Source organism: Puntigrus tetrazona, chromosome 5 (assembly GCF_018831695.1).
Source record: "Puntigrus tetrazona isolate hp1 chromosome 5, ASM1883169v1, whole genome shotgun sequence".
Classification (NCBI taxonomy): domain Eukaryota; kingdom Metazoa; phylum Chordata; class Actinopteri; order Cypriniformes; family Cyprinidae; genus Puntigrus; species Puntigrus tetrazona.
Genome location: NC_056703.1, coordinates 9,071,028 through 9,084,755, shown reverse-complemented (window position 1 = coordinate 9,084,755; position 13,728 = coordinate 9,071,028). Strand labels below are relative to the sequence as shown.

At 41.5% G+C, this 13,728-nt stretch overlaps 1 protein-coding gene across 4 annotated transcripts in view; it reads right to left on the bottom strand.

The window, feature by feature from the left end:
* The window catches only part of tncb (tenascin Cb), a 32,087-nt gene extending 20,111 nt beyond the window's left edge, over positions 1–11,976 (bottom strand). For 2 of the 4 annotated variants that reach the window (XM_043240195.1, XM_043240197.1), the window contains exons 1-3: positions 11,668–11,975; positions 2,784–3,335; positions 405–2,000 (exon numbers count right to left, since the gene is read on the bottom strand). In XM_043240195.1, coding sequence (XP_043096130.1) covers positions 405–2,000; positions 2,784–3,258 — 2,071 coding nt within the window. In that variant the 5' untranslated portion in view covers positions 3,259–3,335; positions 11,668–11,975. Of the gene's footprint in view, positions 1–404; positions 2,001–2,783; positions 3,336–11,667 lie in introns of all 4 variants that reach the window. The other 2 variants (XM_043240196.1, XM_043240198.1) reach the window with 2 other exon arrangements.
* Positions 11,977–13,728: the final 1,752 nt, after the last annotated feature.

Sequence of the window (13,728 nt, the reverse complement as noted above, 5' to 3'; positions counted from 1 at the left end):
TTCATAGATTGCTATCCTAATACAATGTGGCTCTATGGTGTTGCAGTATAACACTCAACCAATAACATGATTTTAGGGTGGGACTATTTTTTAGTCTGACCAGTGGCAGTGGCCTTTAAAGTTGTCCAAAGGTCCTTAGTCTTTAGCAAGGCATATTCATAGTAGTACATTTACAAAACCTCTATATTGAACATAATCTTTATATAATCTAATATAATAATGTAATAAATGCATAAACTATAATAAATTTTCTTTAGCAGCATATTACTTGATTAGCTCATATTGGGGTTCTACAAAAATCATAAGACATGCTTTTCATTAGAGGAAGTATAACAGCCAAAAGAGTTAGTATAACCTATACATATGAGGTGTTATATATTTCAGTGGAAAATATAGTGACTTACTTTCAGAGCAGTCGTCGCCAGTGAAGCCTAAATCACATATGCACATTCCATTCAGACATTGGCCTTGGTCATTGCAGTTTGCTGGGCAGGTCAAAACAGAGCAGTCCTCACCGGTGTAGCCCTCAGAGCAGACACACTTTCCATCTTCACAGTAGCCACGGTCCAGGCAGTTGTTGGGACATGTCTTTGTACTACAGTCCTCCCCAGAGAACCCGATGTTACACACACATTGGCCATTTACACAAAGTCCTCGGTTATGGCAGTCATTGGGGCAAGTCAACTCACTACAGTCATGGCCTGTAAAGCCAGCATGACAAACGCACTTGCCGTCCACACACTGTCCACGGTCATGACAATTATTGGGACAGGTTTTGATGCTGCAGTCTTCTCCAGCAAAACCATCATGGCAAATGCACTTGCCGTCCACGCACTTTCCACGCCCATGACAGTCATTGGGACAGGTTTTGATGCTGCAATCGTCTCCAGTAAAGCCATGGTGGCAAATGCACTTGCCATCCACACACTGTCCATGTCCATGGCAGTGACTGGGACAGGTCTTGATGCTGCAATCTTCTCCGGCAAAGCCATGGTGGCAAACACACTTGCCGTCCACACACTGTCCCCGTCCATGGCAATGATGGGGGCAGGTCTTGATGCCACAGTGTTCTCCAGCAAAGCCATCATGGCAAACGCATTTGCCGTCAACACACTCTCCGCGTCCATGGCAGTCATGGGGACAGGTCTTAATGCTGCAATCTTCTCCAGCAAAGCCTACTTTGCAAATGCACTTCCCGTTGACGCATCGGCCCCGATCGTGACAGTTATTGGGGCAAGAGAGCTCGGAGCAGTCATCACCTTCATATCCATCATCGCAAATACACTCACCATTGACACACTGTCCCCTATCATTGCAGTTGTCAGGGCAGGAAAGAATGCCGCAGTCCTCACCCTCAAACCCAGGATCGCATATGCACTTCCCATTGAAGCAGTGCCCTCTCTGATTGCAGTCATTGAGGCAGGTTAGCTTGGAGCAGTCATCTCCGCTGTAGCCAATGTTGCAGACGCACTGTCCATTGACGCACCTGCCACGGTGATTGCAGTTTTTGGGGCAGGTAAGCTCCCCGCAGTCCTCCCCAGTAAAGCCCTCTTCACAATAGCAGGTTCCATTGTCACAGCGGCCACGGTCGTAGCAGTCATTGGGACAGATGAGCTCGGAGCAGTCAAAGCCTGTCCAAGGCTCATCACACACACATTCGTCATCCACACAGCGCCCCCTGCCCAGGCAGTTGTTCAGGCAGTTGGTCATACTGCAATCCTCACCGATGAAGCCCTCAGCGCAGATGCAAGCCCCGTCGATGCACTCTCCATTCTCACCGCAATCCACTGGGCACAGCTCGACGCTGCAGTCCTCACCGCCGAAGCCCTCGAAGCAGACGCACTTGCCATCTTCACAGCGGCCTTGATCTTGGCAAAAGTTGGGGCATTCTGGCTCAGAGCAGTTGACTCCCTTCCAACCGGGCTCGCACACACAGCTGCAGGTGTCGGTGCTGTAGTTTCCGCGGCCACTGCAGTAGGGTTTGGTTGTGACTTCACCTGCTAAAGAGGTTTTTAGTCATTTTTGGCATGTGCTGAGAAACACTTTCATGCTGGTTTAGACAAGAATGGGAATTGTTCAGAAATTAGCGATTCTTAATGGGTTCATTAACATTTTGTTTAGCATGTTTAAAGAATAAATACTCAAAGAATACATTTTTCTTTCATTTTTCTTTTCAATAATAATAACAATACAGTTATTATTAAATACATTTGTAAATAAATGCAATCCAATAACTGACATTTGACTTTAAATCCCTAGCAAAAATATGGCAAGTCATTTATATTTGTACAACATTACAGACAAATCACACACGTTTTAACTACATGCATTGATTTAATTTGCATAGTTAGCTGAAAGCTGTATATGTTTGATTCACTAAAAAGAACCCATTAAAAGAATCAGTCAGTTTAAGCACACCGGTTGTGCTGCACGTTTATGATACACAATGATACACTTCTTTTTTTATTTTTAATGATACTACCAGTTTAGACAGGTTTGTATGGAAACCACAATGAAATTCTAATAATCTAAGTAATGACCCGAGCTGTTTGTGAGGATGAAATTAATTAAAATGTCTTTATCAATGCAATGACAGACAGAGAGAGAATTTTTAGGAAGGCTGATATGTAAATTCATATTGTTTGAACCACTGAAACTTTGCACCTGAAAAAACTGGCTTGAATGGTTACAGTATCTCTGACCATGACTGATTATGTATACATTTGCCTATATAGGCAGTAAATGAAGGAAGTATCTACACAGTATGTATTATTTGGCCTTACCTGACACCTGAGCACTACAACAGCCTGTTCCACTGGTGCACTGCTCTCTTAGACTGGATACCTCCGCCTCCAGCATTTCCAGCCTGTTCAGAAGATCCTTCAGGTCAGGCATGTGGTTATCACAACCGCAAGCTTGCTTGGGAATGTTAATCCTATGCGTAAAAACAATCTGATTCTCTCCATCCGTGGTGTGTTCTATGTGCTGGTCAGACTGAAGATTGGCCGGTTTTGGCTTCACTGGTGTTGTTCCAGGTGAATCCAAGTCCACAGAGCACAGGGAGCCAGAGGGAACGTTGATGTTGTATACATGGTTAAAAACCACAGGCTGATCAGGACTTGGGAGGGTCAAGTTCTCAGTGGTCGGTGACAGTGATTCTCTTCTGTGTCTAATTACTCTTTTCACCAGGCCAGCACTAGAGAGATGAACTAACATGGCTACTGCCACACAGGCCAGAAGCAGGCCTCGCATCCCCATGATGATTTGCTCCTTGCCTCTTCTTACTGGCGTGATTGTTTAAACTGTTTTAAGATACCAAAGATTTGGATTTGATCCTGCAAAATGGAATTAGAACAGTCACTCAGATTGCTTTTTTACACTTTTCATTCTAATGCATGTTCAGTGTGAATGAAGTGTCGAATTGCACTTGCAAAATGGAAAATGAAATTAACATTACATAATTAAAAATCAATGTAAAACCCCCCCTGACAATTCTAATACTTCAGCAATATTTCTTAAAGTTGGCATCAAATCAAAATTAACTATATTAATTTTGTTAGCTCACATTGCTATTTTTTGTGATGAACAACATCCTTAGAAGTCATCCTTAAAGATCTGCTTTTGTAATCTTCGACCCAAATCAGAAAATGCTCTTCCATTATAAAATGACGGGCCTTTTCTGATGACATCAGTTTGATGGCTTGGACATGAGCATGACATCCTTAAGCAGTGTTATTTCTGAATGAAATGCCTACTTTACTACATCCAATCAATTTGCAGTGGAAAAAACAAGCCACACCCTCTATTTTCTTCATTCAATATTCTGTTTCTCTCAGAAGTCACAATACAGAAGTAAAATTAGTCGCACACTTCTGGTTCACAAGAACTTTAGGCATAATTTAAAGCAACAGACAAAATTAATGTTAATGTAAATAAATCATTACTTTTTAAATATCAATTTTAAACCAATACTCAAAATATTATAATATGAAAACATTTAAGGTATGTAGTAGGGTATTTGTATCATAGGCTTAGCAAATCATTATAACAGACATAAGAAAAAGGAAAATGAAATGTTTCAATCCTCGACTCGTGTTTCCTTTCCAACCAGAATGAATTATATTCAACTAAAGCAACCCATATCACATTAGGGAGTGTTTATATTCAGAATAACATTTCCAGCCAAAACACACACACACACACACACACACACAATTACACATAGATGCCAGTCAGCAACACTGCAGGATAGACAGACACTAAGTACAACTCAGGTTATGGTTGCCTTGGCTTCCACAAAGATCAGCTCTGGCCAATGAAAGCAAGGCAAACTTCAGCTCAGGAGTGAGGGCTCCAGCAGCGTTTCCTATGACAGGCTGCCATGACACACAGCAGGCAACACCTGAATCTGAGGAGCGTACTCTCCTCTCTGACGCTCTGCCCACAGCCCATGCTGACAGATTAATACTCGCGCAGAGGAGACCATCTGCAGCGCTTCCGCTAGCGTGGGTGTTCAGAGTTCACGCTTCTCATAAAAGTTAGCATTCTTTGACCATTCTCCAGACAGCAGCAGAGTTATGTATTAAAACACAACACTTTCCTCATTAAAAGAAGTTAGAAGTATAGTTTTTGCAGGGCTCGGGAGGCTTGTCACCTCACTAAGTGCAATGGTCTGTTACAAATTTAATTAAAATAAAATGCCTGTAATACCTAATAATGTGCTGCATTATGGAGTATAACAGGGACATTGAGGATGTCTGTGTTTAAAGATTCCTGATGCACATGTCATATGGTCACATTCTTGGCAACTAGAAGATTGTAGATTTAGTTTTCCGTATAGCTTTTTTCCTGAATGTTATGAAAACCAAATGGGACCCATTTAGGATGGAAATAACCACCTTCTCAAAGTGCTGACACACTGACTTTTCAATACCATAAAACACCTAATATTTATGTCAAATTAAGTACACTTATGTGTGCATTATTCAGCTTGCACCTTGCCTAGCTATTCAAGTACATTTAACCCCTTAAAATGTAAAGTAGTACAGTACTGAATTTGCAAAAAAAGATTTAAGATTTACTCAATTTAAAATTCTTTAATCATTTTGAAAATACTTTTAAGAATGCTTTTGTGCATTACATGAAAGTCACCTTTGGACCCCATTCACCGTAGAAATAAAATAAAATAAAATAAAATAAAATAAAATAAAATAAAATAAAATAAAATAAAATAAAATATCTTTATTTTTCACAGAATAAAGAGTGTCATACAGGTTTGGAATGCTCAGCATCAAAACGATGAATTTTCATTTTTTGGTGGACTATCCCTTTAAGAAAAACCTTCTATAGTCCTTTAGTAACAAAGAGCAATACAAAGTGGTTACACAGATCATAATTTCGTCACGGCTGCAGGGGGCTGACCCAAAGCCACAGCTTCCAAGGTCAACAGCAGGTAATATCTTTTTAGGATCTGTTTAGTAAGTGGAGAGCTCGCTTTGACATGTGATTAACAGGACTGACAGATGAGCTCCAGCGAGAGGGATCCCACGCTGCTGCCGCCCATCCGTGATTAGACAGACAGGGATGAGCGCCTCTGTGATGGAGCGCTTAAGGGGGGTTTGATGATGGGAGACTCCCGATCTGGACCCTTGGGGGTGAAGGGGACCTACTCTGCTTCTTGTTCCTCACATCTAAACCCTGGGATTAAATCAGCAAAATAGGCAGAAAATTGCTTTGAGTCGCTTTGCGGTTTTAGTTCTGGATGGGTAGCTGGCTTTTTCACTTTGAAACCTGGCTTGTCGCCACAAGAATCGAAGAAAGAAAATGACTTTGAAGGACCAAGCTGGTCTTTGTGTGAGCACTGGCCCTTAACCCCTGGCAAAGGTAGACTGTAAATGAATGAAACATGAAATATGAAACATAATGAGGACAGCTTGGTCTCATGGCAGTGATGATGGATATGCTTGGCTATGAAAGAATTAGCAGTTATTAACATTAGATTGGAAAGATTTCTTCATTTTGTGCACTTTCAACAGCGAGAAATAGACAAAGCCAGTCTCTTTTATTAGAGCTCCATCAATACAGTGCTGAGCTCAGAGCAGTATGCTAATGCTGCTGCTTACTGGCACTTTCAGATAAACCAGACACAATGTGACTGCTGCTTTCTCATGCCAGGTCTAGTTTTTATACATTGTTGCTTTCTCAGACTCTGGCTGGGCCAGTTGGCTTCCGTGTTTCTAATGTGAGAAGAATTTCAATGGGGGGTGAACCTGCTGGCACACATATTTAGTGCCAGTGATCTAAATTGGTCCTGCGTTGTGCTAAGTGCTGAATGCTGACTAGAGCGTTTGAAAGGCAGAATACCTCACACAGAGACCAGATGAATACTTTTGTAAGTCATAAATTATACTGACAGTTAAAACGTTCTTCCACCACACCAGCGTGCCACAAACAAATTAGCTTACTTGCTATTTGTTAAATTAGAACTTTGCAGCTACTCACATAATTGAGCAATTAGCAAGTTAGCGTTTTGGGACCGTAACATAATTAGCTGTGATCTGATGTATACCACATAGACATAAAACATAAAAGGAATATGTCAAAAACCAGATCAAAGTGCTAAACAAATTATTATTGTACAGTAGATGAGAATTGGTAACACATTTTATTGCTAAATAATAAAATAAAATAAAATAAAATGAAATAAAATAAAGAGGACTAATGAAGTGGTAAATTATCTGTTAAATAGCTGCTTATTGAACTGTAAAAAATGCTGTGGTTGCTTTAACAGATGATGGCTCATTTTTCATATTCAATGATTAGAGATGACATTCATCCACAGTCTGTTGAACAAAGGAAGCACAAGAAGCACAACTCTTCCACAGTTTATTCCTATGAAATCATCAAGCAGACTCAGTTTTGTAGGTCACCCATGACAGAAAGCACTTGCCTTTACTGGAACGCAGCCTTAATATGGGTCACCCGCAGTAGTGACTGAATTGGTATTGTCTAGACTCTATTCACCTTAATAGATGTCATAAAATGCCCTGACAGTTTGTTTAATACTGGGAAGGAGTCAATGATGAAAAAAATATTTCTCCCAGAGGTATACCGTACACACTGTATCATTCGTTGCAGGTCAAACTTCATTAAATATCAATACGATGAAATAAATACTTCTTAATCCAGTCCGCAAAGCAGTAAACCTGCTGAAGGGTGTCTGATCCGTGGTGACGAGCCAAAAATTGCAGATAAATCCTTATTAAAAACATATGAGTATGCAACCATTGAGAAGTGGATGAGTATCGACAGTATGGTTTTCCAAGGTCATAATCAGAGGTCTGCTGAAACCAGCACCATGAAGCAGCTCATAATCATCCAACACGGAGATGGATTTCCAGACCAGCTCATAACGCCGCTCAATGGTGTGTGCTCTCAGATCGATGGCAAGGCATATAGCCACTGTTATTGTTTCATAAATGGATTTGTAAGTCATCGCCTTCCTGAGCGATGCTCATTTAGGAGGAGTGGTTCAGTTGACCATTAGATTTTATTCCGTTCTTTCTTTCTACAGTTCTGCAGTTCTTCTTCTCTCTTACAGATATTTTTCATCTGTCCGACATCCAGTCACTTTTAGGCTGTGATGTGAATGCGGAATGTCCACCGTGACTGTCCACTGGCCACAAACGAGCTGATGATAGTCTATACCTCGCTACTCTATTTTCCTTGGCTCGCCTGTGCTTCAAAAGGAAGTCAGTCATGGCTTGCACCGGCTTCACCGAGCAGATTCAAACAAATGAATATGTCTGGCAATCATAAACACGCAGACGTGCTGTCTCACTGCTGTGTGTGCAATGTGAGCTTAAAAGGTCTCTCAAATGCCATATAAAGTGATCTCTCACCCGACGCATTCTCCTGGCATTTCTCCCATCGGTGGATTGACAGCAAGGTGTGAAACCAGAACCTAAGAACATACGCCACCGTGTATTATATTTCCAGCTATGCCAATCTCATAATAATGAGATTAAGTAATTGTTAATCTTGCAGAGTTTAAGGGTATTTCTTCGTTAATTCAATTTTAAACTGTTTTTTATTACTGATCATTCCATTCCTGTGGGCTATTTTTATCTATATATAATAGAGGCATAAGATTACATGCAGAATGATAAGTGAAAGGCACTGCAGGTTGTTTTCACAATGAAAAAGCTGGGTTTCATGACAGTCGAGCCCCATTTACAGAGCTCTAATGATGCTGGGAGATCTGATTGCACCGATAGGGGTGTGTGTGTGTGTGTGTGTAAGTCAGCGATAAGCCGGGCTGGTGTATGGGCAGAGATAGAGGTGTTTGCACTGAATGGACCTGTGGTTCGCTGACATCGCTGCACTTTCACCAAAGAAGCATTCAATGCGGACACGATAGAGCTAGGATGTCCTTGCCAAAGGTGAACTCCATCATGCTGATTAAGGAGAAATGGAAAGTTTAGGACATGTCAGTCAACATCTGAGACCAGAGACACTAGAGAAGTCTACTGGGAATGAAGTTGAATAATTCCTGACTTCAGCTCCCATGTGTGCTTTCTCTTAAAGTCCAGATGGAAGGAATGAAGGAGAACATTTGTTACTTGCTGTCTCATTTTACATTTCCAGCACCGGTGACCTCGTGTTTATTAGCTTAACCCCTGTTACAGCCAAAAAAGCAGCCTCATATGTTCAGACCTTAAAAGCACAAACTCCTGCTATTTCTGACTCCCGTTTGTCGCAACTAAATTCACACACCATGCAGACAATGCCTCACATATTGGTCTTAGAAAGATAAATTTGTTTTTGTTTTCTAAAGGATATATTGTGGTCTGGCAGGAACTGCAAAGAATAAAAGACCACATTTTAATCCAGATGTCAATTTGCTACAGAGTAAAAAGACTTATTTGAACATGGAGGTCTTTTTTTTATATAGGCACAAAGCAATCCCTTCCCAAAATGGAAAGCTATTGATCATTCTTTTTTGTTCCAGAAAAAAACAGCTAGTATGTTTTGTGTTTGTCTGTAACAGGAAATTGCTTTTTCTCCAACACCAAGAAATTTAGTTTTTCCTCCTGCTGACTTAAAAAGATAAGCCATGATCAAGTGTGATTTAGCATGGCGGTTCTCTGAAAAAAGACCTACTGTATAAATTGCATGCTGCCAGATCCAATTACTTACACTACATACCTACAGTAATTAGCTTCATCACAGTATGATCCTCTGGGACTGAGCAACAAGCTCTTTCAACTTATTGACCCTATTGAACGTTCTAGAAAGAAAAAGAAGTGTTTTCCCACGTTGAAATATTGAATGGGAGATTAAGAAATCTATTTTCACTGTTCATACTGGATGCGGACCTGTCATTGACTCTGATTCTCTTTTACAACATCCCAAGCTCTTCTGCTCACTGAAAACTTTCCTATTTCCGGGTTTGTAGGGACAATTGCATTCTAGCATGCAAGGTCACTGACAAATAACCAGATTTCTTCACTTCTGAGGAAGAAACGTTGGCTCATCTCGTTGGCCGCCACAGATAGGGACACTGTCTGTGCTTTGAGCTCATGGTTTCCTAGCCATGTTACATTAGCATCAGAGAGCCATTAAAACCATCTGGGGCTGTGACACTTTAACACACTGAAGTCTACTGAGGAAATCTTTGTTCACTGATGCCGACAAATCATTCTGAATGCCTCTGTGGTTAATTTTAAATGTGTGGAAGAAAAGAATCCTTCTTTACGGAGCATTTTTCAAAGAGACTGACAGACAGACAGAGAGAAGATAGATAGATAGATAGATAGATAGATAGATAGATAGATAGATAGATAGATAGATAGATAGATAGATAGATTAAAAAGCAATGAAAAATACTTTTTTACAAATTTTAACTTTACATAGCATCATAAAAACGCTTAGTAACTTTCTATTTTTCTTTAGCTTACAAAATAAAATAATGAATTTTAATTATCATTTGTTAGTTTTCCTTAGCAAAGTATTTATGTATGTGATTAATTGTGATTAGCTTATTTGTGACTAATTTATCAGCATTTCATGTAATGAATTAAATTAAAATATTTGAAATATGACCTACAATAGACTAATAAATTGATACAGAGATGGAAAGATAGACAGACAGACTGACAGACAGACAACCACAGGAGAACACAGAGGGTCCAATAGCCGCTCCAAGTGCATTGCCAGGCCAGGAGCAGAGCTGACAGCTGTTCAAACAAAGGCTAGTTTCCCACTCAGCTTTGTTCTGAGTGGCACTGTCAATGAATACACTGCACATAGCATCATAAAACATTTAAACACTCCGTCTAGGCAACAACCATGTGTGGTTGGCACTTCTAATGTCTTCAAGATAATGATGGCACGGAGCGCAGAGAAGATTTGAAGAACCCAGGAGGCATTGACATCACACAACAAAACAAATCAAATATTAGGGCTTTTATGAAACAGGAATGTTTCAAGTTTTCAGTCGAATTTAGTCGCATCACATTTCTTTTTCTCAAAAAAGAACTTTGAGGGAGGTAAACTTAACCAAGAATCCTTTATGCAGTCATAAGTTTTGCCCTTCAACGCTAACGACCAAGTTTCCTTCATTCCCAGAAGAACCTCCCTCCCATTTAGGACCCTTGGATCCAGGGGGTCTCTGTCATTGACCCCCACCTCCTTCACTACACGCACTCATAAGGCGTCTCTCAGCCCCTGCATTTCCCAGCCTAGACCCCTCCCCCTACTGCCACACACACGCACATCTTCTCATCACCTCAGTTTCTCCATTCTCCTAAACGGATACAACCCATCAGTAAGGACAGCGCACTGATCCGAGAACCGCTCAATCCCCCCCCACCGCGGATGAGGCAAGAGAAAAGAGCTGGCAGCTGACAGCGGAGCTACACGAGGAGCAGCAGACTACAGAGAGAAGCCCTAACACAAACCAGCTGCTGCTCTCCCTGGCTGGAGAGAGGACAGAGATCCTGGAAAGGGATAACACCGTCTGCCAGGTAACGGACACCGACTGACCCGCAGCTGCAGACGAGCCCACCACGTGTAGAGTTACGCCAAACTATCAGAGCTACTGTATTCTCCCCTTCAAGTGGAGCTGGAATAATTGCTGAGCTTAAAACAAATGTGGACCACTTCCCCTATAAACCATAATGAGCAGCCTAAAGCAAGCCAATGCATCAGCCTTAGAAGTCCCTAGCTAACAATTATACTGTCAGAAAACACGTACAAATCCTGTACCTTTAGGGTTACAATAGCTTGTCAATGGGGCAGTACTTTTAAAGGTACATATTTGTACTACATTTACCCAGAAAAGGTACACGGTAGAATCTTAAGAATGCATATTACTACATTTACAAATATGCACCATTTAGGGGTAGATAAAGTGCAAAGTTGTCATTTTGAGTATACTGCTTTAGTGATAAGCTGTTGTACAACTAAAAATAACATTTTTGCACAGTATACAATATGATTCTTGTCACAAAACAGTATTGCAAAGTGCCACAACATCCTTTAAACCTTAAAAAAAAGATTCAGATTTAGCATTTAATTACACTCATAAAGAGCACACAGTCATTTAACATGCAAATCTGTCACACTAACAGGTAGATGGAAATGACTTGAAGCATCACAGCTTACCTTAGTGAGACCAATCCTCCTCTACAAGCTCAGAGACGTGCCTCCGTCTAGGGAACTGCGACGTGTTGCCAAACGGAGGTTAAAAACATCAGGAACTCTTGAAGTGCTTTTTAATTTTCTTTAGACAGATGACAGTCCTGTCATTTCCTCCTGTCTCTCTGCTCTCAGTGAGAGTGCTCCATCCAGCCAGTGTATGTCTGCTGATGCTGAGAGAGGGAATGAGTGAAAGAGAGAGAGAGAGGGAGAGAGTGAGAGAGAGAGGGAGGGAGAAGTCCCTTTCTTTTAAACAGTAGACACTTTGCGGTCAGACCCCACTCCCACCTACCACTCTCTTATATACACCCCCCTCCCCTTTCTCCCTCTGACTGGAAGCTGAGGAGCTGAAACGGGATGCCTCAAGGCTGAGTCGCAAACTCATACACACACACACACACACACACACACACACATACACATACACACACTGAGAAGAGAGGAGGAGAAAGAGAAAAAGAGAGAGACCATTTACTATAAACTGGAGCAGCCAATGATTGGATGAAAGGGATGTATCCCAAACTGCATTAACATACATTTCAGATTAGAATTAACAGGGAGGATAAAGGAGGAAGGACCTTGTGTGTTTGATGACGAGCATGACACGGCGGATGATGGGATTATGTACGGTGATCAGCATAATCAACCTTTAATCCCCCAAATCCAACCTCGCCATGGAAAGAAACCCAAAAAGAGTCGTTTTAGTCAAGGTTGGTTCTCCCTTTTTTTAAACCTTAAACGCCTCTCCTAAGTGGAACCATCTCTGTGCCGCAACCTCCGGCTTTTCGTGCTCCCCTGCGCTTCTGTAAATATTCTTCCCTTTCAGAGCGTCAGGTTATTCACCTTTCCATCTGCACTACCTACAAACACCTCCCCCCACGTGCACTGCAGGTAGAAGAACATCCAACCAAGCTGGCTGCAATTACCGGACTCCACGGCACCCGTTGTTCTGTGCAAACAGCAGCTTTTCTTGAAATAAGCATGGAACAAAGAGCCAACAGATCAGATTTTTCACTCTGGGTAAGAAACATATTTCATTAGCGATGAGATGATGTCTCTCGTTGTGTCAAAACTGACCTTTAGTCCTCTTGGGGGGCAACACGGAGGCACCCGTGGAGACGGGGCGCTCGAACCCCCAGAGAGGAATCAAGAACGCTTTTTTTCTGGAGAGAAAATCAACCCCCATCAGCCTGTGCTCAATAAGTCATGAATCTGTGATGATATGCCCAGTCGACATGGGATTTTAATCTAGGTCTCATTTCAGAGACAGAATCACCACATTTCAAATCAGGCCCAGCCACTGATCAAATTCAAAAGCAAGTTTTTTGTTTTTTTTTTCCTGTCACAAGGCAAAAATGATATCAGTTTCAGGTTCGCCTTGAATGGAAAAGTACAATGTGAGATGAACAGGCATAGGATATTTCCCAAGGTGAACTCCACAGAGAGATGCTCATGGTAATGGTGTGCATGTTTGTGTTTTTCTGCAATTGTACACTATATATGTAGTGGGTGGTGAAGGGAAAAGCTGCCAGAATGAGATGTCAACTCCCAATGCTTTATTATAGACTTTATGGAAGTGCATTAATATAACGCCCACCATAATGTCATATATCCAGTCAGTATGTCTATCTATTTATGTCTGCCGATATGTGCATGAACATCAGTGAGTGAGCACACTTCATTTTTCTCAGGGTCTCTATCTTCCTGAGAACACTATCACCCCTCTCCATCTGTTCGTACTCTCACCTTTCTCTCACACTCTTTCCTTCACCGAATCACAATGCTTCACAGGGAATAGCAGTGGGAACGGGAGTACTCCAGGTTCATCAGGCGTCCCTGTGCTGTTGACATCCACGGGAAAATGCATTCACCAACTGATTTCCCAGATGACAATGGTGTGCGCATCGTTCCCCAACAGCCAATTTTTTCTAGACGCAACCAGACACAAGCTACAGGAAACCAGCTTGTGAGAAGATGTTTAGACTCATTGTAGTGTTTAAAAAGAGGCGCATTTGGATCCTCTGAGTC